At 42.0% G+C, this 27654-nt stretch overlaps 1 protein-coding gene and 1 long non-coding RNA gene across 6 annotated transcripts in view; one reads left to right on the top strand and one right to left on the bottom strand.

Moving 5' to 3' along the window:
- The window catches only part of NEK10 (NIMA related kinase 10), a 224246-nt gene that overhangs the window by 185550 nt on the left and 11042 nt on the right, over positions 1 to 27654 (top strand). For 3 of the 5 annotated variants that reach the window (XM_042955045.1, XM_042955047.1, XM_042955049.1), the window contains 3 exons: positions 6286 to 6315; positions 8180 to 8280; positions 18427 to 18537. In XM_042955045.1, the coding sequence (XP_042810979.1) occupies positions 6286 to 6315; positions 8180 to 8280; positions 18427 to 18537 (242 nt within the window). The remainder of the gene's footprint in view (positions 1 to 6285; positions 6316 to 8179; positions 8281 to 18426; positions 18538 to 27654) is intronic. The other 2 variants (XM_042955048.1, XM_042955046.1) reach the window with 1 other exon arrangement.
- Positions 20548 to 22161, bottom strand: LOC122229684. Its single transcript, XR_006207098.1, has 3 exons — positions 22125 to 22161; positions 21821 to 21905; positions 20548 to 20649 (listed from the first exon to the last, which is right to left on the bottom strand). It is a non-coding gene; the product is annotated as an uncharacterized LOC122229684 (long non-coding RNA).

The following is a 27654-nucleotide window of genomic DNA, read 5'->3' as shown; positions in this document are numbered from 1 at the left end:
AGAGCAACTGCATAAATATTCTGATGATAACTTAAAGAGTGGGGAACAATGACATTTTAGTGTTAGATTTAAGATTGGGGAAGGGGTGGGAGACAACAAGTTTCTTTTACCGGTGGTGATCTGCTTCCTAGCTCTTCCTGCCAAGGGAGACACTGAGGGAGTATGGACCAGGTCCCAGGTGAATGCTTCCTGGAGATGTTGATTTTTTTCATGTTCTTTGTAGGATAAAGTCTTTCCAAAGAGATACTCAAGTCTCACAGAAGTTATTCATGGCTAGAATCCAAGACCAAGTGCAAATTGCAAATCAGCTATTGAGTGGTAGCTCACAACCCTGTCCTGGGGGTTTCTGCCCTGGGGGCAAGGCTAAGTGGAAGGGTGGGGGAAGAAAGCTACACCAGCTTTATAGTAGGAATAAAGGGAGTTCAGTGTGGCGTGGATGGATTGTAGCAGTGTACAAAATAATTGATTCAATGGAGAAAGGCAAGGCTCTCAAATTCTAAACTGCTATTATTAATGTTTTTTAATGGAACTTAAAAATAGTTTCAGGGTGTTTACAATCCCCTTAAAATTATTGTCATATAATAATTTGAATATTGTGGATAGTGACAGGGGAGCCAATATTAATAAGAGGTAAGAGACTCTTTCTTTTTTTTTTTTCAATATATGAAATTTATTGTCAAATTGGTTTCCATACAACACCCAGTGCTCATCCCAAAAGGTGCTCTCCTCAATACCCATCCCCCACCCTCCCCTCCCTCCCACCCCCATCAATCCTCAGTTTGTTCTCAGTTTTTAAGAGGGCAAGAGACTCTTTCTACTAGCTGAGCCAACCACCTTCCCTCCTGTATAGCCAAGACCTCACTCATTCTTAATTGACATTCCTCACTATGGGTTCCATAGATTATTTGGGACATTTTAGACAAGGTGTTAGTTATTTTTTTTAATGTATATAACTACTTACTGTTTTTTTACTGCATTGGAATGCAAAAGCATAATTCTGCTTGAAGTTATTCTTTAGCAAATATCCTACTTTTATTTAACCCATTATTGATGGAACCAGATGGAGAATCAAAGACCTGGTTCCAAGAACATTTGAAGAACAGGGATTTATAGAGTAGTCAAGAAAGAAAAGCTGAAATAACATTGTTAAATTGAGCATAAGACTGGTGAAATAATACTATATATTTTTGTGATTAACTTCTTGATCAGCCTATAAAGTCATACTAATATATCAATTTCTACAGGTTAATCATGAACTCTACAGGCTGTAAACTGCCTGTACCTTTATTGGTGTGGATTATTAGTTAAATATACTGGGACATTTCCCAACAATATTAGATTAGGATCAAGTGGAGTTATTAGAAAATGCTCTAGCGTGATGTCAGAGAACCAAGCAATGATCATTTTGCCTGTTCTTCATGACTGTGATAAATTCTTGTTTAGGTAACTGAATGGGAGTTGGGGTCCCATCTTTTCTTTCTGTGTTGTGTTGTTTTGTTTTTTTAGTTTGATTGATCAGCCTTTGCATCCATAGTGCCAAGTAGACTATATTTTTACACCACAATATTTTCTTCTTGAAAATTGCGGGTTACATCAATAGAGTTGACTTTAAAAAAAATGTTCCCTCTAGGACGAATAAAGGGAGCAAGCATGACTTGTGTGGTTGTTGTAACAACGACAACGTTGTAGTGTAAGAAATAGCTAAGACAATGGAAAAAAGTCAGCCTGTGTGGACTAGACCGAATGCATATGCTGTTTTTAGGCCACAGATTGAGCCATAAAAATCTAACTTTCTATATTTTCCCAACACTGAGCTTAATTTTTTATACTGAGCCCCATTCCACATATTAGAAGACATAATACATTAGCCTAAATGCAAGTTTCAATATGTTGGTATTTCTTTGTCAGCTTAAAATCGGACAAACTGAGGATCGCTCTTCTCTCTGTTTTTCCCTGAATGGTATTTTTGGCATCATGATACTGGGGCTTTGAGACCGCCTGTGCTGGTGTCTGAGCTGATTGTTGGGTATGGTTATACTTCCATGTGGCATCCAGAGAATGTAGTGGCACAGCCCTATCTGACTTCCAGTCCCCGGTCCACAGTTCCCTCTGTGGCCACGTCCCCTAGATTGGCAGCAAGTTCTCTATAGGGCAAACTCTCTCATTTTGTCAGCTTACCTTCTCGCGAGATTGGAAGGGCCAGCCCATTCTTCCCTACCTCTCTGGGCCTAGAGACTTGGGAAGTCAGCAAGACCTCTTTGCCTCTGACACCCCGGGAAGCTATCTCTCCTGCCCCAACCTGCCCCTTGCTGTGGTGCAGGGAACATCTCATGCCTAGGGCTCTCAGAGTTCCCCATGGGAACTGAGCCCGCAGCCCTACCACACTTGAATCCCCAACTTAAAGAGAGCTCCATCATCCAACTCTCGCCTCCTCCTGCCACCACCCAGACTGCCCAAAGTGAGATGGAATTTGAGTCTCTTCTGAGACTTCTTTTCTTCTGTCTTTCTGTCCTCTCTCCTCAAGAAGCTTTGACTTATTTTGAGGAGCGGGAAGGAAAGGATGCTCAGCAACAATTCTTTTGAATCTCTCTGCCTCCTGCTTAGACTCTCGCTTTTTAAAGCCCAGAAATGTACTCTCTCTGTTCCTGGTTGCTCTAGGCCACCCCACCTTGGGCAGTGCTAGCCTCACACTCTGCTGCTTGATGACAGGAGGCTCATGAAGTCAAGAGAAAGTGTGGGAAATAATGTAGCAGTGAATTCTCCTTGTGTATTATATAGTCACTTCTAGGAACTTCAAGTTTAAAAAATCCAGAGATTGTATCTTATAGTTTGAAAAAGTAACTAAAGGGATAGCAAATTTGGAAGTGAGGAAAGCTCTAATCTTCACACATGCGCAAATTACCTGAACGGGATGTGAGATGCTTATTGTAAAGGTGATTAAGCCAGAATTATTTTTTTTAATGTTTGTTTATTTAGTCATAGAAAGAGAGAGACAGAGAAGGAGAGAGAGAGAGAGGCAGAGAGAGAGGGAGACAGAGAAACCAAAGCAGGTTCCACACCATTAGCACAAAGCCCAATGTGGGGCTCAATCTCACGAACCATGAGATCATGACCTGAGCTGAAATCAAGAGTCAGACGCTTAACCCACTGAGCCACCCAGGTTCCCCTAAGCCAGAATTCTAGAGGGAAGGGATTCAAAGCTGGCCTTTACACAGCTTGTTTCTGACGGTTCAAGTGAAAGGGAGTGAACGAAGCCTGATCACCCAGAGGGTGAAAGGTGCTGAGACTTTGATGCAGCTTCCTTCCGTCCTGTGGGAAATTTCACCAGGGGAAGCGAGAGGATGTGGGGCAGGGTGGATGAGGGAGGGGGGCGACTAGGTCCAGACTGTCAAGTCTCTTCCTAATCACTTCTACCTGCTTGTGGAACCGTTGGTCTATGTTGGGAAGGATTCCATGCCCGAGCCCGCTAGTCGTCATCTTCTCCCACACTTCCGTCTCACTTTCTGTGGGATGTCATTCAGTGACTGGGACCCAAGCTTCAGCAGCCTCCTTGGCTCCTGTTCCCCGTGGGCAGATGGTCACCACATTGCTATTCCAAATCAGGCCTTCCGACTTCAGCTCTGGGCTTCTTCTCATATGAGATCACCTTTTCTGAAACACAGCCTCCCTTATGGCTCCTTACCATCGTATGCAGTCCCTGGCTACCTCTTTAGCTGTACTCAGTACTATAGCTTTTTATCATACTGCACACTAGATAAACTGGACACCTTGCTGCTCTCCAGGTGCAGCCCTCACTTAGGTGACTCCTGTCCTTTGCTGAAACTTTCTTCTACTCAGAAGCTGCCACTGAAGTATACCTTCCCGCACACCAAATCCATATCCTGTCCTTATTGAGTGCCTACTAATTCTCCATGGTCTTCTCAAATGAAACTTTTGCATCAACTCTCAATCTCCCATCCTGTTACTCTGGGTGAACCTTTCATGAACCCTTTGTGAGTGCAATACCCTTTGTGGAACTTCTGGTGCCTTCTACACTGCTGGCCATAGGGGTAGATTATTGAGCATTTGTAGATTTAGACTACAGTTGAGTTACTTTGTCTCATTTTACAACAGTTAAGGAAAGACGTGAGAGTAAATCTGTCTGCTATACTAAAACTTAAAAGGTTGCATTGTCTTTCAACAAAGCATTTGGTCAAACACGGAGAAGGTGATGTATGTTTTGGTCCCATTCGTGGAGCAAAAATATTCTTTGCTTCTTCAAGGAACTCCTGCCCAAAATGTTCTCTTCTCCAGTTGTTTAAAAATTCCTGACTCTTAGGGGCGCCTGGGTGGCTTGGTCGGTTGAGTGTCCGACTTCGGCTCAGGTCACAATCTCACAGTCCGTGAGTTCGAGCCCCGCGTCGGGCTCTGTGCTGACAGCTCAGAGCCTGGAGCCTGTTTCAGATTCTGTGTCTCCCTCTCTCTGTGACCCTCCCCCGTTCATGCTCTGTCTCTCTCTGTCTCAAAAATAAATTTAAAAAAAAGTTTAAAAAAAAAATTCCTGACTCTTAGCAGAGAGAGTTCAGACAAATAGGGGGATTTACCATATCTTGGTTAACTTGGAAGAATACAGTGTAATCCATCTTTTGTTCAATTTGTAGTAATGAACAGTTTCAGGGCTTGTGCTATGAATTGTAGTTTCAGTAGACTGGATATATAGCATAAACCAAGTCTCAAAGCACCAAGAAAGGGCCCGGAATTTGACCATTATAATGTGCCATGAGATTAAAAACAACAACAACAGATAGAGTCACTGCAGAGACTACAAGGACCTAATGCTTCCAGTTTATTACATGTATATGCTTTCCAAAAATACCTAATCAATTAAGTGTTCAAAGGTCTAGGTAGAACATCATGTTAAAAACAGTGACCCTTTTAAGAAGAGGAATAGTCCTTGAGGCCTGGGAAGGAGCATAAACATAAGTTTAGATCTGAGGTAACCAGAGGAAGTGTCCTATTTAGCTAAGACTAAAAATTCCCTTTAGTCTAGGTGATAAGGGTGGGAAATTGAAAAGCAGTAACAGGTTAGATAAAAATACTCTTAACATATAAGGTACAATAAAATGATTAGCATTCAATTCATATAAAGAGCATTTACAAATCAATAAGAAAAAAAAGCATGGGACACAAACAGGAAATTCACCAAAGAAGTGCAATAGTCTCACCAGCATTTAGATAACCACAAAATAAAACAAAGATTGGCGAAATTGAAAAGTTTGATAATATATAGTGTTGATTAAGGTGCAGAAAAATGGATTCTCTTCTGGTCAATGTGAAAATTGATCCAGCTACTCAAATATGTATTTGTTAAAATAAGAAACACGTATATCCAAGGGCCTAACTATTTGACTTCTGCTTATCTACCCTAAAAGACCTTTTGTATGTCTACGCAATGTACTCACACACGTTTGCTCGCTGCAACATCATTTATAATCATGAGAGACTGGAAACAAATTAAGTTCCCTTCCAGACAGAAGTGGCTAAGTAACTATGATGTATGCTGAACATGTAGTACTATATAATAGTGGTTATAAAGAATGGGCTAGAACTGTGTGTTGAGAAAAAAGAATCTCCATGACAGAGTCATGAGGGGAAAAAAAATGTAGCACAGCCTTATAAGGTGTCATCATTTATTTTAAAAGAAAGAAAGAAAACATTAGGTAATACTGTAGATTTTCTACAGTAGTAGCTTTCAAACTCTTTTGGGAATAAGCGAACCTCAACACGGTACATGTTTTCTATCACAACTGAGTGGACCTACTATGTTCAATGCACTCTGAAATTTTTCTATTCTGTCCCATTTCATTCCATCTCATTCCATCCCATATATCAAAATGCTGGTCTTGACGCATTAAACCGTTTTCAGGATTCAATCACCCTCGAAAAACACTGTTCAGAAAGTACACAGTTACGTATGTAAATGGATAGAAAAGTAACTGGAAGCTGATATCAGGTACAGCTGATCCAGCTCTGGAGAGGCGCTGAGGGGTGGTGGTTCCAGGGAACCTCAAGCCTTTTATGTAATGCCTAGGTTGTTTTTATGTTCATTTTACTTGCTTTACATTGGGCATGTGTTATTCATTTTTTTGGTGAATAAATCTAAACTATTTTTAAAAGTCAAAGATTTACTGGGTTGGAGGGAGCAGAGGTCAAAAGGTCTTAAGAAAAAATTGTTAAGCTGCATTGCATAACTGAGTAGTTCAGAAGACAGGCATTCTAGCTAACTATTTCTGTTTTTGTATTTAGGGCCACAGATGAGCACATTCTTGTGGCAAGGTAGAGTCAAACCCGTGTGATATCCCACTCGAAATGTCATCACAGTCTAAGAACTCTCTGCCACGTTGTGAGATTTTAACTTGTGAAATATATCCACAGATCAATAACATAAAGTAGTCAGCACATAGTTGATCAAAAAAATCAAACCCTCCAGTTTCAGAAAATGTGAAGGTAATGTTGCCGTAACAACCTTCTCTTGGCCACATTACATGGTCTGTAGTTTTCAGTATTGGTCTAGAAAAACAAATAGCTATGTTGTCAGAATCATTTCTATAGGAAACACCACTGTAGAAAATAATAGGACATATGTAAACTTGGCCATCTCTGTAGGCTGGAGCAGATACCTCCAGCCTTGTGTGTTCTATTTTAGAGCTACCTTTCTGACCTGTCTTCACACTTTTACCCTAAGGGTAATTTATTAAACCTCATCTTAATAGTCAAGTAATTGATGATTTAAAGGAGTTAGACACACTGCCTAGGGGAGATAGATCCTTTCAATTTCAAACACTTAGTCAAGGTATTAAATGCAGATAAACTACAATTAGATTATTTTTTATAAGAATTTCTCAGCTAACTCAGTAAAGATGCCTGTAAACAAAGTAATATTTCTTTAAATATTCTGTTTATTTTCTTTTTTGTGTTTGTGTCTAAATATAAATTTTCACATGCTCATAATAAAATAGGTTGAATCTTTTAACGACCACATTAAATTTTCTCTGCAAATGTTTTGAAAACAATTTTATGGTAAAATATGCAAGCTTTCTCAGAAAGCATTTATATAAGACTCATTTTTCAGAATTTTAGCTATTGCTAAAGCAATGATTATATTCACATTTAATTTCATATAGGCTCAAGGTCGTATGGAGGGAAGAAAAGAGGGACTTTGGAGCTTTTCTTTTAAAAGGGGTAATTGGCAAGAGTATTATTGGAGCAATCGTGCTATGGGTCAGAGGGAGGGAGAGCAAGAGGAGGGGGAACCTGGGGAAGGTGGAGAGGATAATATATATCCACATATCTGAAGTGTCTCTTCAGTTTTTCTTTTTCTCCAATGTGGACCTGAGGGTGAGAGGGGGCAGAGGTGGCCTTCTGGCCCATCTAGAGGTTAAGGCCATTTCTTTAAAGAGTTTTAAAGTTAAGAATGGACTACTTGTGGCTATGATATATGAAGGTGGGGAAGCCACTCATATGCAGTTTGACACGAAGCTAGCCTCAAACTGTGAAAGTGGAGTGGCAGTATGATGAGAAGCCAGGATAAGTTACCAATGTGTCTTATTTAGAGCTAGAGAAACATCCAGGTGAACATTATAATTTGTAATAATCAAGGGTTACAGTAACCTTTAAACCCTTATTACAAATTGTATATTTTTTTGTTTGTTTGTTTCTGGGTTTTTTTTCCTCTGTAAGATTGCCTATTCGGTGTTTGTGTTAGTAGTTTTACTAAAATTAGTTTTAAAATATGATATTAAGGGCATAATGACTTTAAAATGTAAAAGCCTGATAGTCTGTTAACTGCACATATCTGAAGCCCAGCTTTTCAAAGGCCACAGTATCCAAAGCACCACTGACTCCTGGTGGCAGCATGGTGTAATCGCAGGCAAAATTTCCAGGAGTATTTTTAATTGTTATAAAAGGTAACATTGTTATGTTACTCAGAAGTCATATAAGTAAAAGGAAGAAGTGCATACCATATTGTAAAATATGGAAGTGTTACAAGGTCTCTGAATATTATCTCATTGGTAGGATCAAGATTTTAGCTTAATTATTTTTTCAGAATTTTACCCCAAGTTCTACTAATATTTTCTACTAAATATTTTTGAAAGAGAAAACCAGGACCTTGACTAACTGCAGAATTTATCATCCACAGCATCTGCAGGGATTGCTGTGTCCCAGAGGAAAGTACGACAGATCAGTGATCCTATTCAGCAGATCTTAATTCAGCTGCACAAAATCATCTACATCACACAGGTCAGTATGCTAGCATTTTATTTCCTTTTCATCTTAAGTACAAGTTTGATGGTAATGTCGTTGAAGAACTACTTTGTGGAATTTTAAATTGGAACGAATGCTCATTTTTATTATCTCCAACTGCATATATTTGGGAACGCTTTGGCTTAGCGGCACAGCCAGAGCTGGAAAGGTTGTAGGGTATAAAAAGCAAATATGGCAGTTTCCCCCTATGACTCATAACCTACTCTTTTGTCCGTGTCCCACCAAAAATGAATTTCAACACAAATGGCCCTTCATTATGGGGGTGAAAGTGGGGACAGGGCTGGGTTTTGAACAGCCTCGCTACAGGAAAGAAAAACTAGTGCCCACTGAGGAATCCTGAGGATGCTGGGTTAAAACTAGGACCTCTCAGAGGAGTCAAGATGGTGGAGAAGCAGGGGGACCAGGATTTCCCTTATCCCTCACACACAGCAGTACTGAGGTCAGAACACTTGGAATACCCAGAAAGTCTATCTACGGAGTGACAGAAAAAATCTCGACAGATGGAGGGAGACAGATTGGCGGGACAGTGGTGAGTGTATGCAAATTGGGGGAGACAAAACAGTGTGGGCACAGAGGGAGGGATCCCCTTCTGTGGAGAGACAAAAGGAAGAGAAAGAGAAGCCGTGGATTGCGGTTTTGTGTTAGGACAAGAGAAAAAGCGCTCTGGACCACGGACTGGAGAATGAGAAATAGGGAGAGTGCCAGTCTCTACTTTGCAAACAGCCTTAGGAGCTGAAGATCAGAGTTTTCAAAAGTGCATGACTTTCTCCGGACTGAAGCCGCTAAGTGTGTGTGTGCATGGAGGGGATGGGGAGCCAGCCCTGGGTCGAGGTAGCGATCTCAGGAGTGCAGTGGGAGAAAACGGTCCCCTCCCTGAGTACTGTGAGAAGAGGGTATACTGCCCCCCCAAGAACAAAAGACCCTGCAGGTGCCAGCCAAAGGCCCTTTATCAGCAGGGCTGATTGGCATTTCCCCAGAACCAGGTCTGCGTGGTGTGAGATCCTTTAAGACATTGGGTTTTGAATCCCTTCTGAGCGCCTAGGGGGTGCGGGAGACTGTGGAGCAGGGCAAGCTGACTGCCCCCCACTACTCTGCGAGGGCTGCCTGAGCAGCGTGGTTTGAGACGCCCAGTGGGGAGGAGAGATTGGGTGTCACCATTTTCTCCCCAACACCGACACGGTGGGGCTTCAGGGCGCGACGCAGCGGGTCCGGTGGAGGCTGGACCCCCTTACACCAAACCCCGCCTGTCCGTGCCTGGTAACCGCATATCTACTGGAGTGCGACTGACACTGGGCAAGCCAGACAGCCTCGCCTCCAGACCCGCACAGCCACCGGTTCCAGACACCAACAGACAAGTGTCCTGCCATTTTGTATGTTAGTCCGTTGCTCTTTTTTTCCCTCTCTCTCTCTTTTCTTTCCTTCTCTGTTCTCTTCTTCTTCTTTCTACCCTCTTCTTTTTTTTCTTTGGAATAAGGCTCATAGTTTCTGATTTGGTTTTTGGTCAATTCTTCTTGTGTGTGTGTATACGTATATACACAAAGTTACCAAAGTTAACCAAGGTCTTAATGTTAATAAGAAAAGAAATTTTTGGGGGCGCCTGGGTGGCGCAGTCGGTTAAGCATCCGACTTCAGCCAGGTCACGATCTCGCGGTCCGTGAGTTCGAGCCCCGCGTCAGGCTCTGGGCTGATGGCTCGGAGCCTGGAGCCTGTTTCCGATTCTGTGTCTCCCTCTCTCTCTGCCCCTCCCCCGTTCATGCTCTGTCTCTCTCTGTCCCAAAAATAAAATAAAAATAAAAAAAAAAAAAAAAAAAGAAAAGAAATTTTTGTAGATGAAGTGTAGGCATATGGATGAGAAAGTAACTAGCATTCTGGAGTCTAAGATTGCATGTCTTATGCAGTTCATTTGTTCATTCATTCATTCATTCATTTGACATATAATTATTAGGTGCCTACTATCAGATGCCACTGTTCTATGCATTTGAGACGTATCAATGAGCAAAACATATAAACATTTACTCAGTCTAAGATCCAGAGAGCCAATCTTATGACTCTGTCACTTGCCAATCGTAGCGATTCCAATTATATGTTCGAGGACTAAAGAGAAATGCCACCAGGTCGGTGGACCGAATGGGCCCACTGTAAGTCACACTGGGCTAATACACTTACTCTCTCCCCAAAACCAAACAAACAAAACAAGCCAACAAGCCAACAAACAAAAATCCATGCTGATTGGTGTATGACGGTGGCATTATGATAATAAATGGCTGTAGGTCTCTTTGGGCCTCAGACTTGGAGGAAAATGTATAGTGTATACTTATATCAGTGTTTCTGGGCCCTTCCTAAAGGAGTCCCAGCTATTCCCCCCCTAATCAAGGGCTTTGCGTCTTTAAATTGACCTAAGTCTAGAAATCGCATGAGAGGCTGTGACTGTCCACTGTGGCGACGGCAAATCAGGTCAGATTTTTGTCTACCAGACCCAGAGTTTCTTTTCTGTTATTTGGATTAAAGAATACTCCAGTATTCTGAGCCACCACCAAAGACCACTGGGGTCAAAGCACTCTAATTACCAGTGCATTCCTCCCACCCTTTCTGGTAAATGCTTCTAACTGTCACTGGTGGGTAAATGGCGTCCCTTGGCCTCTGCTTCTTTGGGATCACATCATCCCCGTTGGGATCCTATATTTTCAGTGTTGTACCTGGCCTACAAAGGAAAGCAGCCGTAGAGATTTTTAAGGATGCTGGTGCTCCCGTCTCTAATGTACTTCTCCATACCTTAGTGACAGGAGTGGCTTCTGAGTATTTTTGCTGAACATAATTGCGGAGTGAGTGTGCAGGTCGCACATGGTAAATGGCAGGTCCCCAAGCCTTTGGATTCCCTCCTCCACATGTCAGGGTAGCTCTGGCATTTTACCCCCATTAAACGAAGGTCACCATTGAGTTGGAGTTGTATAGCATGCCAACCAAGTAAGCAGTTACCTTCAGCTGCAGGAACTAATACAGTAAATCTGGACTCTCTAGCAAGAGCACCCATATGAATGAATTCAGCCTGATTTAGTGTCGTGTTTCACCCTTCTGGGCCTAAAACCCTTTGAATCTCCTACACGTGTTCCCTGCGTTGCTGCTGGTACAAAGTAGCAAAGTCTTGCAATTCTGACAGGTAAGCTATTTCCTTCTGGGTCATAGTGTGCACCAGTTCCCCTGCATCATGTCGAGATATGACCCACGTGATGGACTTGACCCTCGTTGTGGGTCTTAGGAGGAATAAGCATTCCTTTTTCAGATCTCACTCCTCATCTATCCCAGATGAGGTTAGTGTAGAGTTTTCAAGCAAAAGAAGGCTGGTCTCCTCAGACACAGAGTGACAAGCTACTTCCGCTGGCAATAATGACTCAGAGTGGCAGGACTGTCCGTTTTATCTGGATCCAACAAAGTGTCCCTATTTCAAGCTTTCGGATCCTATTCTTTTTTCTAACTTTCACATGAAAAACTCGGCAAAGTAGGCATTCACCTGACGTTGCAATTTAGCAACCTGCCCAATTAAATTTGTATTTGATAATCAGCCGTATCTGTGCTGTGGTAGCAAGAAAATCACAGGCTCTTTTAGGGCTATCATGGAATCTCTCTGGGGCTCAGACTATGATGTGAGCCAAGAGTTCAAGGACCCAAGCTTGTCATTTTTTTTCCTAAGTGTTCTGATGCACTTTGAAGAATCCATCCCACAACACAGTCCTTGTGGTCTTCCTACTTCGTAGTGCAGCAGCCACTCAAGCTTCCAGGGCACTTCCTTCAGTTGGCTCTTTATCATGGTGATACTTGATCAATTGTGATGCCACCGCATGTCATGGGCTATCAGCGTCCCGTGTCCTGTGGCAAAATTCAGCACTGGGCTCGGTTCCAAGGGCACAATCAAACCAAGTCCCAATTCCCATCTGTATGGGTCCTTCTTCTGGGACCTTGCTGGAGCCTAATCTGTTGTCAGTGAGGGTCCAGTTAGGAGACAGAAACCACACAGTAATTTCAACAGGGAAGATTTAATATAAAGAATTACTAAAAAATTATTAATAGTAACGGTATTATTTAAGAAGGAGGAGAAGAGAATATCTAAAGAACACAGCAAGAGCAGATATGGAAATCACTATTTATAGGGCTGAGGCAGAGCATCCAAGAAAGGAAGAAAAGAGAAGAGGACACTCCCATCCTGGGCTCAGGTCCAGACCTCATCGGAAAGATCAGAGAAATCCACTGAGATGCTGTGCTAGAGAAATTTGCAGGAAGCCTTCCCCTGGGGGGTTAGGGCAAGTAATCCATGCTGAGCTGTCATGCTGTGGAACTTGCTGGAAATCAGCACGTGTGGCTTGGGCTGGGAAATACCCTCTATGGGACCAGAGGAGGCTTCCCACTGGTAGGTGCTCCTCCATGGAACATTCTGGGAAGCTGCCTATAGGATTGGTGCCAGTGAAACTGTCTAGGGGTAAGCACCACTCTGGTTTCCCCTTGGCTGCTGACCACTCAGTGCTGCAGGACTGAGGCAAGGCGGGAGCATCACTGGGACCAGAAAGTCAAGCACCATTCTCCTCCAGCATCCCTCCAGTGCTCTCTCTCTACAGACAGAGCCCAACATCCTGGCAAGGGAGAAATTCCAGTGTCACATGCAGGGCACCAAAGGGTGAATTTGGAACCGAGAGGCAACAAGTAGGCAACTGTCACACTTGGGCTGGGGGACTAGGCAAGGGACTCCCTTCTGTGGGACCCAGCCACCTCTGAGTTCTCACTGCTTCCCCTTTGGCTTCTCCCTAGCCTGGCTCTTACCTGTCACGTTTTCCCCCAAATCTGCTATTCCTTCCAATCACTCTTAGGGCTAGCCTTTTGAGACTCAAGAGTCTGAAATTGATTACTTTTTTCCTCCATTTTCTGCTGTCAACCTTTCCCTTAGGCAATCCCACCGAACTGTCTACCTGATTAAATGAAAGAGGGTGAAGGGGTACAAGGAAGTATGAGGGGGATGTAGAAAATTGGTTAATAAATCAAAACATAATCTGCCATATCTCTATTGAGTAAAGATATTATATTCAAAAATGCATTTCCATTTAAATGCTGGTGTAGAAATATGGGGAAGCATTCTTTAGCGTTAAGGAAATAGCTTTAAATAGCTTATTGGTTACCTCAATGCTTAACTACTAAATTGAGAGAAAGTATACTTTGAAATTTAAATATAGTTTCCATATGCCTGTCTTGCTAATTTTTATATAATAAAAAACTTTTTGATGGATGTGTTCCATTTCTTTGTTGGATTTCAAAGTAATGTTAAAGCAAGAATGAAATGATTATAAATATCTTATTATTATGCTCTCACACTTCAGCATAACAAATGATTTCATATTTTTTGGCAAGCTGGCATTCCTTGCTACAAGTTCAGATGTAACCATTGTGGTTTTTAAAATGTATTTCCAGAATACTTGAAAGTTTATGACATTGCAAATAGGAAGGAATGTTTCCCTTTTGGGGAACTTTAAATTATCATGCTAGCCCAAGGCAATGCCTTTCAAATGAAGGAGATAAAAACAAGTCTGAACATGATACCTTCCTATTTGCTACAGGTGGAAGGCCAAGATCAGTCTTCTCTGTCTGCTAATTCCAAAGGAAATCTGCTGAAAGTAAATCTGAATCAACAAACGAGCACACAAACAAACAAACAACTCTTCTTGTCCCCATGTTTATTTCCTAGTCAGACTCCTTGGTGGGCTTACGCCTGTGGTACCTGCCCTGAATTGCAGGACCTCACCCTTCCCGACAAACGGCAGATAACCTTACAGGGGACACTCTGGGCTGATGGTGGCCTTTCCTATCCAGTTGCCATGGAGACAGATCTTGGAAATCATCTAAAAGCAACTATTGTAAAAGGCAGGATGTTAAAATCCTTACGCTGCCTTCACTGATTTGACATCTGCTTTTATCAAAACTGAGATGGTAATCTTAAGACAGCCAGCTGAGAATAAAATCAGTTGTTCATTTCCATTGCTGGAAACCAAAATCCATCTCCGGGCACATACGGTGACCAAGGTACATACGTTACCTTTTAATACAAGTCTTTGTGTGTTGTTGCTTAGCTGAGACCTACGCAGCCAACTTATGCTTTGGATTTAATTCTGTACTCAGAATCCGATGACTTGGTTAAAGAAATGCTTTGAAAATCAGCACATAGCAACTTTTAAAAATCAAACATCTGTCTCCTAGAGCACAGACGGGCAGTTAGGTGGACCAGCTTCAGACTGCCATCTTAACAACCACAATTGTTGCTGATAGAACAAAAACTGTGGCTGGGAACAGCTGTCCCTCGGATGAAGTTATACTCTGGCTGTCATCAGTGAAACAAACTGCTCTTTTCAGCAATAGTCGTAGATGGAATTGGAACCCTCCTTACTGTCTCTTATCTGGGTCTCCTGGTTCCTAATGGCAAGGGGGATAGATTACACCGGATTTAGGGTAAAGCCATGCATCCAAGTGGACTCGTGTTTTCAGGGTTTGCAGATTCTAAGAGAAAGCTTACATTTTGTGCCTTTATTTTGATAATGATCTTTGAATTTTTGTTAGCATTTAGGGAAATCTCCTTTTAGGTGGTAATATATCAAAATAATTTGTTTTTACAGAAAAGATATTATTTAAGTCACTTCAAATGGGACACTCTCCATTATTGCTGGTGTGTACTAGGTATTCTTAGAGACACTAGAGAATGTATCTTTAAGAAGTATCCCTACATCATGCAAGTTCAAGACTCTGGTATAGAACATAGAGATCAGATTTCATCTTTTCTGTTGTTACTTTGGGATGGTAAAAACGAAAAATAAGCTCTTAGATGTGTGGTGATGAGAGACTCATCTTTTCTAGAATCAGTTTCTCCATCAGTAAGATTCGGGTAGCTTCTGGGACTATTGCAATGAAGGAAATAATGTATGTGGAGTGTTTGTAAAGTGTTACACTGTAGAAGTACCAGTGGTGGTGTGTGTGCTCTGGGATAAGGGTTGTGTTAAAAGAGGAACCAACTCAGTCGTTATGCATGTTACATAATGTCTTGAAGCTCTGATTTCCTTACTTGTTACACAGTAGCTGCCTTACAAGTTTATTGTGGGGAGAAAAGGGACATAATGCACACAAAAGAGTAATCATAGTAACTGACACATAGGAATCATAGGTGTTAATATTCTATTCTTAGTATTATAGTTCTTGTATATAGTATAGTATACTTACTTCTTCAGCAATTGAACTATGTATCATTCTGCGCAAAATTTTAAATTCTTCCATGAAAATTTTAAAGATGGGGTGCTGGCTATCGTGATAATTATTCCAATAAGTAAAATAGCTTTCTAATACTGTCTCGTGTATGAATCTTAAGTCGACTGTTAACTTATTCAAGAAAGCTTTTATGAGAATTAATTCAAGCAATCAGGAGCAATAAAAGCAATTCTGAGTTAATTAGAGGCTTATCAAGTTAAATGAATAGCAAGGATTTTAAGACTATTTGAATTAGCAATCCGGTAGTGACAGCTGCCAGTGCTGGGGTTAGTCTCTTTCAAAGGAACCTGTGGACCCACTGGTACTTCACACCTTCAGAAGTCCGCTGTGCAGTTAGGTGGATCACAGAAGGCTTGCTGCCGCTCTTTGGCAGTTGGAATCGTGCAAGGCAACAACTAGACGGTCCTGGGCCAACACTGCCCTCTGGTGTTTGATTTAGGGAAGTGGCAACTTCCCGTGGGTAAGGGTAGGGAATTCTCAAAACCAAAAAGGTATCTCCAGGCACTTCTCCCATCCCCTTGCTAGAAAGGTGTGCACAGGACCCTTCCCTTCTTTGTCTGGTCCCACTCTTAAGTTAAATTCATTACTTTTGCTAATCTGTCATGCACACATGTATCACTTATACTCATTTTCCTTCTCATCTGTCTTCCAACCATTTGCTTATTAATGCCAAGAAATCTCTCTCTCTCTCTCTCTTTCTCTCTCTCTCTCTCTCTCCCTCCCTCCCTCCCTCCCTCCCTTTCCCTCTCCCTCACCCTCTCCCTCTCTTTTTCTCCCTCTCTCTCTGTCCACATTTATTTCCCTTTTCATTTCATGTACAAGGACAATAATTATGACCATTTGCTGGGGATAAAGAGAGTGATTCAATTACATCTGGAGCTAGGTACAAGAATGCTCTAGTTCTGAAATAAGAAGAGCTCATTACAGATTCAATGCTGTCAACTTACGGAACCTTCCAGAGTATACTAAAGGACTTCAGATCCTTCAGCAGAATCTTGGTTCCTCTGTAATTAAGCCTGCTTTGACGCAAGTAAAATCAAAGGATTGACTAGAATTACCGATGGCACTGTTAAAACATTTTTCAATTACATTGTTTTTCTGTTTATGGCATTACAGCGCTTCATAATGGGTCCCACATTCTGTTGTGTCTGGGCTGATGAACAGTTTTTCTCTGGGTATGAGAAGCCGTTGTGAGCCCCCATTGACCCCATTCATTTCTCTATTACCTTTTATACATTCCCCTGCTTCATGTAACTTGAATGAATGGACATTCCTTGTAGCCAGGATGTGGTAAGTTACACTACACTAACAGATACACCCGAAATCTCTTTGCTTGGCACAGCAGTGGTTTATTTCTCACTCAGCTAAATTTGGGCGGGTCAGGTGGCCCTCCTCCATCTTGTGGCTGTGCCATCTGGAACGGATGGGCGCCAAGCTCCTTGCCCAGGGCAGACAGGGATGGAGGAGAAGGATGCCGTCCTTGAATTGCCACATCCTCGGAGTGACACATATCATTTTTAGTGGCCAAAGGGGTCACATGGCACCAAACCTAAACAGTAAGAGAGTATAGAAAAATGGAATGGGGGGTAAATAACTGCCACTACCACATTTGTCTCCTTTTGGTCTGAACCTTTAATTCTATTCTTGTATTTTTGTCGGCTGGATTTGTTTTATTTTGTTTTCAATCTTGAGAGCGCCTACTACTACATCTTCCTTCCCACTTAGCCATCTCTTTTCTTAATGATCCTTTTTCCTCTCCTTCCAAATCCTCTCCATATTTTAAACAAACCAAATGTTATTTCCACTCTGAGACTACTTATCATTCTGACCCTATTTCTTTGCTCTATTATCCTTCTTCCAAACTTTACTTCAACCCTCTGTGCTTCTCAGGATCTTTGGTTTCCTTGTGTAAATTCAACCTGCAGATCTTTACAAAATCAATGTTTTGAAATCTCTAATTTCATCCAATTGCCATATTTTCAGAGATTTCAAAGTGACTTGCTACTAAGTCATTAAATCCAACTCATCCTGGCACAGCCCTAATGTATACTAATTCATTCTTTTCTTCTTGACAAGATTGGTCCCTACAGTCTGATCTCTATGTGAATGTCAGGAGCGCTCACAGACAGGCATCTGACTTCGTAGTGCAGATATGTGCTTCCTGTTCCAAAGTGTCAGATCCTTCAGGAGCGCCTGTGTGGCTCAGTCGGTTGAGCATCCGACTCTTTATGTCAGCTCAGGTCAGGATCCCAGGGTCATGGGATCAAGCCCTGCGATGGGCTCCGTGCTGAGGGTTGAGCGTGGAGTCTGCTTAGGATTCTCTTTTTCTCTCCCTCTGCCCCTCTCCCCAGCTCGTGCTCACTCTCTCTCTAAACAAACAAACAAACAAAAACAAAAACAAAACACAAAGAAAACATAAAACACAAAGCGTCAGATCCTTTAGGACCTTGGTCAGGGTGTTTAGCACAATTCTGGGCATGACATAGCACGTAAACATGTGATAGAATGCATCCTTCCTCGTGAAGTCTGTTCTTTGCAAAATTCAATTTATATGTGCAATTTAGTTTTTATATGAAAAATAATACCAATAAAATGAAGGAACAATAGTATAAATGGAAGCAGCCTTTTGAAAGAGAGAGGAGTAATATATTCCTTCTGGATTGTGGAGTGAAAAATTATCACACCTAGTCATGATATTTGGAGTAAAATTTATATTCTTATTTAGTCCTGTTGAATTCGTATTGTTACACTGACCCTCAGTAAATGCTTCCAGGAGTCGTCTGTACACTGTTACCAATTTGCTTACAGTAATTGTTTTCTCATTTTATGCAGCTTCCTCCAGCTTTGCACCACAATTTGAAAAGAAGGGTTATAGAGAGATTCAAGAAATCCCTCTTCAGCCAGCAGAGTAACCCTTGCAATTTGAAATCTGAAATTAAAAAGGTACTGTATTCTACATATAGGAATTCTTCTTTGGCTAACAAAAACACATCGGAAGAGTTAAATTTTTATACCTTCTCTGCTTTGTACTTTTTAAGGTCTATCTTCTATTAAAGGATACTATCGTTATTTGTTTTGGTCCTTCCAAGCTGTATAAAAAAGACACCATAAACCGTGGAGCTTATAAACAGCAGAGACTGCTCTCAGTTCTGGAAACTGTCCAATATCAAGGTGCCAGCACGGTCATGTTTGGTACAAGCCCTCTTCCCAGTTGCAGACTTTTGACTTCTCCTATCCTCACGTGGCAATTGAGGCAAGGAAACTCTCTGGGGCCTCTTTATAAGGGCACTTTTTTATAAAATCACTTCCATGAGGGCTCTGTCTTCGTGACCGAATTACCTCACAATGAGTCAATACCATCACTTTGGGGGTTAGGTTTCAACATACAAATTTGAGGGGACACAAACATTCAGACCACAGCACTGCTTATGATACTAAATCAAGGTTATCTTTGCCTCTAATTTTCTCACCTTTATTTCTGTGGCCATCATCTCAGAAGACGAATAGAAAATTGCTTCAGTATGATTACATGTTTTCCAAAGAATAAATGTTATTAAACATCTTTAATTAAAAATATACTTTAGCCTTTTTAAAAAGAATTCTATTTTTGAAGAGAATGTAATATTTTATTAGAACATTCTCTAGGAAGCCCCTTAATTGAGCTGTGCCACCCAAACAATTCATTTAACTGGGTGAAGCTGTGATTTTTATCACCTAGGAGGGTGGAAAGAACCACTGTTGACCCCCGACCACCATGGGGAGGAGGGACACTGACCACCTGCTCCTGCACAGTTGAAAACCCACATATAACTGGTGACTTCCCCAAACCTTCATTACTAATAGCCCACTGTTGAAAGACTTGCCGATAGCATAAATAGTGGATTAAAACACATCTTGTAAGTTATATATTATATACTGTATAAGCTAGAAATAAAATCATAAGGAGGAGAAAATACATTTACAGCACTGCACTGTGAGAAATCCACATATTTGGACCCATGTAGTTCAAACCCATGTTGTTGAAGAGCCAACTATATTTCTAAGTTTTTCCCATCTTCGACATTCTACAATCTCCTAGACCTTGGGTGTTAGTAAATGTTTCTAATTATACCCACGAATATTAAATCACAAAAAGGTTAAATCAACCGGATGGAAAGAAAATTGTCTATCTCTGATTAGCACGACTGGAGAAGAGGAAATCCCTCTGTCCTGGTCGGTAGCCATTTCGATATAGCCCTTGGAGCTGGTCACAAACTTCCCTTTTCCTGTCCCCGAAAGACCCCAGGCCCTAGCGGTTTGGGCCTGTTCCAATTTTATACGTACATTTGTAAAGTTTTACCTACACTTAAACTTTGAAACCATCATGCCGCCAATGCTCTTTTTCTTTAGAGTTTCTTTTTCCTTTAATGGATCCAATCTTAAGCATAAATGTACTCCTTATTCAGGCAGTATGATGGGCCCTTTGATACGAAATGCAAACAGTATGTGTTTGCTCTGTTACCTTTTACATCAGCGGCGTCCGCCGACACACAAACAGGAGATGGAAAAACAGACACGGCAGCAGGTAAACAGAACATAAACCCTACCTCATCAGAGATCAAGAGCGCAATTTCTTTCATGGGCTGTGTTGGCAAATGAGGCCAAGAAACAAAGCTCAAGTAGATCAAACAGAAGTGGATGAGACTGTGGATATTTATTTTTATGATATTTACAAATTGCATCACGAACACCAATAAATGTATTTTAGGAAGACAGAGCCTCAAGTCTCCCATGAAAACATTACATGTTGCTAGGTTTTCATATTCTTATTAAAATGATATGCAGAATAATCCACTTTGTATACAAATTTAGTTTAACAGAAATCCCAGCTTAAAGAGATCAAAGTGCCTGCATCACAGCTTGCACGAAGGTTCCCTCCCCTCCCCCCCCACCCCCCCCCCCCCCCCCCGCATTGTTGAGATTTTCCACCAGTGCATGTCCTTCCTTAAAGCAGAGTATTCTCTCTTCCGTCACTTAGATTTTTGGTTTGCATCCCTTTCTTGCTGGCTTTCTTTTCTGTCCAGACAGAAAAAAGATGCTCTTTTGTTAAACCGACCCCACCACCTCGTAGGCCTTCCTCTGTACAGTGGAGGCTTCTCTCAGAGCACTTAACCTTCTGCCCTTGGTCTGGGGAATAAAAAGGGATTAATGGGGGTGGTCAAGGGCATTCAGGGAGCCCAGGGTGGCAGGGGCAGGGGGGAAGGGGGGGACGGAACTCAAAGACTTATCCCTTTTCTCAACTTTGTTTAGAGGCACATTTCTCCGGTGAGGAATGCCATAGTCCCCTCTGACACCACAAGCTTGTGGTGGTTCGTTCCATCACGGCGTATGCGCTCCTGATCATGGAGGCAGGCCTCCTCTCCTGTGCGCTAGACAAATCTGCCTGGAATATTAATACACCTCCTATTCTCCACCACTGAACTGAGAGGCCAGCTCCTCCATAAAAATCTCCCTCACTTTTCCCTGTACACAATCAATCTCCCTTTTCTCTGTGCTTTTTTAGTTTACTCGCATTGTTGTGTTTAAAGAGCTTTTTATCTGGCTTACATTTCTGTCTCCCCCAAAGGCAGTGAGTGTGTCGTATCCATCTTTGATTGCCCGTGGTCTTGCACAGTGCCTGGCACGTGATGGGGCTTAATGTATGATCGTTGAATAGAGAGTATATTCTATATTGATAAGTATGTTGTGTATAATATAGTCTATTTATTGATATATATAATATATGATATATGCTGATATATTTAATATTTATATTTTTATATGGATATAAAAAGAAGCCCTCCTGCCCTCCTCTAAACACAAATGAGAAAACTTTGTGACCTCTGTTTTTCACCCTTTCTGGTATAATCTTTCGTTAGTGACAATTTTTGTTCGGAAATGGATTCTTCATCCCCTGTGTGATCTCGGTAGAGTGGCCAATTGGCCTTTGACTACTAACACAGTCACCTACATCGGGGCCATGGAAGAAGCAAGCAGTGATAGCATATAAAATGCATTTGATTTCCACCTTCCCCTCTGAAATCTGTCCTGAAATCCAGGGCCTCTACATCTCCAGTTTGAGGAACAGTTATGGGATGATTGTGCCTGCCTTCTGATTAATGGCCTAAGACCCAGCAGGATATATAGAAGAGTGTAGAAGTGGGAAAATCCCTTTTCTAAGAAACTAAGCTCTTTATTTATGACTTACTTCAGCGGATCTTCAGTCCGGTCTTCTCAATCTTGGCTAAAATTGTAGGAGAATACAGGATGTGATTGTATAGAGTTTGGGGAAACTAGGATTTTCAGCATGGGAGAAAGGAGAAATAGAAACAAGATAGAATATATTAATTCAATATACATTTATATTGATAATATTTCCATATTATCAATATAATATATAGATAATTTTTATATATTATCCAGTTAATAATATAGAATTGGAAATACCAATATGAATAAGTATGAATTCATGATAAATCTTTTCTTTTAAAAATATCCATATTTCGGGGCACCTGGGTGGCTCAGTCGGTCAAGCATCTGACTCCGGCTCAGGTCAGGGTCTTGTGGTTTGTGGGTTCGAGCCCCACATCGTCAGGCTCTGTGCTGACAGCTCAGAGCCTGGAGCCTGCCTTCGGATCCTGGTCTCCTCCTCTCTCTGCCCCTCCTTTGCGCATGTTGTCTCTCTCCGTCAATAATAAATAAACATTTAAAAAAATTAATAAATAAATAAGTATATACATATTTCCTAATATTTCCACTAAATTGTCTAGAAACTAAGCAAGCAGCAGAGAGCTCCCTGAGCACCCATGGCTCCTAGGAGATAGAGTAATTGCAGGGCTAGAACAGGAGCTGAATGAGATTAGAATGGAATGTCTTGACATAATAGAATGCATAGTGAGGATGCCATCAAGGATTACTGGGGATGTGTCAAAAGGACTCAGGAGCCAACTTAAAGAGGCTCCCGCTGGCTGTCTAGTGGATAATTAGAGCATCAGTAAGGATAATCACTGCAATGGATGGAAAGCCTTAAGTAAAGTTTCAATCTAAGAGTTCATGATAGTAAAATAAGAAATCCCTCATTGGTTACCTTTGGAGGATGCTAAGTAACCAACTCATTGTTTTGAAAATTATTTGCAAAAGGAAAGAATCAAACATTTATTCATTTATTCTGCGGTTCCCTTATGAATTCTATCCCAGGGTAATTAAATTGATCAGGGGGAAGTTTCTCATTATACTAGTACTCCAGCTAATAACAACTAAAGGAATAAAAAATATTGTCATTTTGCAGCCTGTAATGAAATAATGGACCTAGACATGATTACCAGTGGTTGCTAATGTCACAGAAAGAGGGGCCACCAGGCATACGCCTCCCGATGGCTGTGTATTTGCTAAAAACCTGGATCTGCATCTGAGGAAGCCTGTATATTAGAAGTGGGCAAACCGTGGTCCTCAGGCCAATCTGGTGTATTGCCTGTTTTTGGACATAAAGTTTTATTGGAACAAAACCAATGCATTCACTTACATATTGTCTATGGTTGCATTCACCTTGTAGGCACAGTAGCTGTGACAGAGACTGCAAGACCTGTAAATCTGTACATATTTCCTACCTGATCTTTGCCAAAGAAGTTTGCCAATCCCTGCTCTACATCCAGATACTACAAACGGGTAGCAAATACATGGGACAAGAGAACATGTTAAAAGACACCATGGGGATAATCAGCAAAATCCAGACTGGGGGATTCTACAGAAAAAAAAAAAAAAAAAAAAAAAAAAGAACCTTTTTCTTAAATAAATAAACTGCAAGGAGAGGAGAACACATTTCTTTGGTCCCGAATCTGTACTTCACCTCAGATCAGCAAGGTCAAGCTTACCTTATTCAGTAGCTGGCAGCCTCTTCAACTCCTAACTCCAGGTTTCCGGCTCTTTTCCAATTAGCAGGTTGCCCCTCTCTTCATGCTTTAATTAATGGCTTCTTATGCACATAATAATTACCTTATTTTTGCGTAGCCCCTGTCAGGGCCCCATGGAGGCATCATAAATCAGCAGCGCCCAACACCCACCTGTTTGGACCAAGTGGAAAAGCATCTACGGCAGGGTTCTCCCGCCCAGCGGGGCCGGGCCCTGTTCATCTTCTCCCTCAGTCCCACCTTCAGGTCCTGGGAGGACGAGCTCCTGGTTGTAAATAGCATAGGATGGTGATTTTCCAGCCTTTTTTTTTTTTAGTTTTGGAATTCTTTGTCAGAAACACAGTCTTTGTTGGAAACGTAAACAGCAAGGCCGCTTCCGGGGGAAGTAGGGGCGAGGGTGGCAAAGTGACCACCCGTGAGAAGATACAGGTGCATCCGCGAGAGAGTGCTGAAGTGTAAGAGAATAGTGAGCACAGATACTGGACGTGTCTGTTAACAGAGTGGCCTGTAAGAGCCTAACAAAAAAGACTAGAGAGGAGCTGTAGGTTAGAAAAGATGAAAAAGAAGACAGTGTGTTCCCTCTTAACATGTTACAATTCAGTCAGAGAGGACAGGGAAATCTGAAGGGAGAAAGATCAGAGAGGGCTGGTGAGTGACGTGTGGTTTAGTGCCTTAAAAATGTTCTCATTTCTGGCACCTCATTGCATTTATGTTGTTTCATTTCCTTCGGAGTCCTACCTCAGTGCATTAGATTCCAAATAATTTGTGTAGTTGTTCTGCAGCGAAGATCCCTTATTTTATGATATGGAAGAGAAGATATAGTTTGGGGAATTTAATGAAGATTACATTTTTTTTTTGCTCCTCATTTAGGTTCTGCCCCAAAAGTACTATATTCTCACTTGAACAATGACGAGCCAAAATTGCTCAGCCCTTGCTCAAAATCAGTGAGTTTGGCGGGGGGAGGAGGGGTGGTAACAGGGACACAGTTTGTTCTCTTTACTGTTTACTTGGCTCTAGTTCCAAAACGTGTACATTTGCTCCTTAGAACTGTCGATGTGTGTTCAGGGCAGGAGAGCCCTTTTCCGTCATTTCAGAAGGATTCTTCCCAATAGGACATACAAGCCAGAGATGGCAGTGCCCCTCTAAGCTGAATGCTCAAGAGGCAAAAAAGAGCCCACATGGCCCAGGACTGCTGGCCACCTCAGAGCCTCTGCCAGTCGTAGGGGCCGCTGCTTCGAACATTCTGTGGTAGCATCCGTATTCCACCTACGGGGTGAGCATTTTCTTGCCTGTCTCGTGTGTCCAGAATCGGACTCTTCTTCTTCCTCCCTCCATCTGCACCGCCATCGCTGGAAGCGTGTTTTCCTTTTGCTCAGTCTTTAAACCTTGCAGTCATGTTCAGGTGCTCCGTGTTATTTCTTTTGCCCTGTGAGTCATCAACACCCGGGATCTTCTTCACATATGTGGTTTTGCTCACCCCTTGACGTTACAGCCCTGGGTTCTAGCCCTGCTTCTGCCGCTTGCTAGCTATGATCCTTGAGCACATTCCTTCTCAGTGTCCCCATCTGTGGAACGGGGATAATGCCCACCGTAGAGGTAGATGTAAGAACCAGATAGAACATCCAATGTGTCTAGAATGTTTAAGTCCTCAGTAAATGGCTGTAGGCACTACTAGTGTTATTAGTGAGGGTTTTTGAACTTCCTCTTGGCTAACACCTAGTCCAAGCTCTTAGCACTTCTCCCTGGTGTTAGTGTCACAGCTTCTCTGATGATCTCCCTGTTCTCTAACCCATGTTGCAGGACTAAGAGTTTCTAAACAATAGCTTTTTTTTTTTAAAGGCATACTCAAAAACCTTTACAGCCTCCAGTTTCCTGCCTCACTATGTAAACTCCGGCTCCCAGCTTCTAGGCTGGCATTATTTGCAGGAGCCTTCCTCTGGGTCTGCACCCACCCTGGCATCGCCAGCCTCATGCAGACTGCTGTGCACATTGCATCCAGAATGATCCTTTCAAAACAGAATCTGATCATGTCACACACACACACACACACACACACACACACCCTACACACTGAAAACTGTTCAGGGGCTCTTAGTATAAACTGCCAAATCCTACCCACCATATTGACAGTCCTGTTTGGTCCAAGCCCTGCCCACCTCTCCACCTTCATCTCCTACTCTCTTGCCATTCGTGGTTGAAATTACACCAGCCACAGGCACTGAGGCCTGTCTACCATGCAGCTTCCTAAGTCTTTGCAAATGCTTATTTTTCTGCCTTTAAAGATCTTCCTTTTCCATCCTTTACTCATTCTCACTGATTCTTTCAGCTCTCAGCAAAAGTGTCATTTTTTCCAGAAAACCTTTCCCGTCTAAGTTAAATCTGTCTGTTCTCCTAGAACCATAGATCTGTCCTTTAATGCATTCAGCACAGTTGCAATTTCCCATATATCCAGGTGGTTGTTTCACAGACATATTCCTCCCCAATTAGGCAGTAAGCTCCAGGGTAGAATTTTTGGCCACCATTGGTTGTTTCCATTGTTTGGATCTGTGTGTGTGGCACACAATAGTTGGTAGAAAATCCCCACTGAATTAATGAGTGGCGCTTGCCTTCCTCTCTTCAGCCTAGATCCCCACGTCTCTATAATGTGGACTTATGTCACATCCCTTTATTCACCTTGCTACTGGTATGCAGTGCCCAGCCTTTGCCCCCAAGTTCTACTCACCTGGAATGTCTGCTTCACTTCCTTGCATCCACCCAAATCTATCCTTCAAGACTTGGCTCCAGTGTTTCTGCTCCAGAGCTTCTGAAAATCATGCTGGTCTTCTTGAAGCATACTTCTTTTTGGAAGCTTAGAACTCCCCACCTCATTTTACACTTCAGTGTTTATTCCTTCACCGTTTTGTTCGTGTAAAATAGCCTAATTACCCGAATTGCAGGCCACATCATTTCTGTGTCCTCCATGCTGCCCAGCCTGGTGCTGATAAGCTGGATAGACCATTGGTATATGGGATTCGATGGTTTTCATCTCTATTTTACAAAACCTGCTCAGATCATGACACACAGTGAGGGGCAAAAACGATATACTGAAAGAATATGTAGGTCGAAACACTGCACTACAAGAAGTTCCGAGAAGTTTCTGGAATAAAAATAAACGTATCTGGGATTCAAACACACAAAAGGGATTCAACCGAATTTCAGCCCTTGCCTTCATCCATGGGCCCATCCCTCTGAGGATTTGCAGCTCTTAAGCTAAAGGACACTGCTTATGTGAAAGACGCTGGAAATCTCAAGTACTCCTCTCTTCAAGGTTTGCATCAAGGAAAAGAACTTGCCTTTGTTATTGTAAAATGGCTCTCTTGATCTCTCTGGGTCACAATTCACATATATCACTGTACAGCTTTAAACACTTCCCGTCTGGGAAAGAGGAGTCCAAGGTGTTTACTAAATAATTAAGTTGACTTAAATAAGCCTTCTATAATTAGGATGAGCACTTCAGGCAGCCAAATTACTCCTATGCTCAATCACATGAAAAACAATCCCATCTGAAGTCGTTTGGAAGGCAATACCAGGAATCATTTTCAGCATTACAAGACGTATTAAGCTTAGTTGGAGCAAGCTACTAGCTTGGCTCTGAGAAACGCCGAGCGATCAGGGCTACCTCTGTGGCATCCTAATGGCACTGACGAGAGCATTAGTAAGCATGTGACTATCTGATCGTCCTGCATCACGATATGTTACAATCCTATGATCTTGTCCCTTTACAAATGGGTTATTAGTTTTATCAGTTGTCACTGAAGTAAAGAAAGTAAATTTTCAAGAATAAAAAAGGGTGGAACCTTAGTTTTTTCTACAGTACAACATTTGTTGGCAACATGGAGACTAGAAAACACAAAAATGATTTGTACTAATAGTGTCCAAAGTACATAGATGGAATAATTATCAGTTGCTCATATAAAATGTTTTTCATTAGGGTACAAAGTGCACAATGCCTACAGTGAGGTACCTGGCCAGCTCCATGAACTTTTACCGACACATTCACCCATGTGACCACCACCCTCATCACTATGTAGAACATTTCCTGTGCTGAAGAAGGTTCCTGCTTGCCTTTTCCTGGTCAAATTCCCTGCCACAATGT

Source organism: Panthera leo, chromosome C2, assembly GCF_018350215.1.
Source record: "Panthera leo isolate Ple1 chromosome C2, P.leo_Ple1_pat1.1, whole genome shotgun sequence".
NCBI classification, from domain to species: Eukaryota; Metazoa; Chordata; class Mammalia; order Carnivora; family Felidae; genus Panthera; species Panthera leo.
This window is presented reverse-complemented; position numbering and strand designations above follow the sequence as displayed.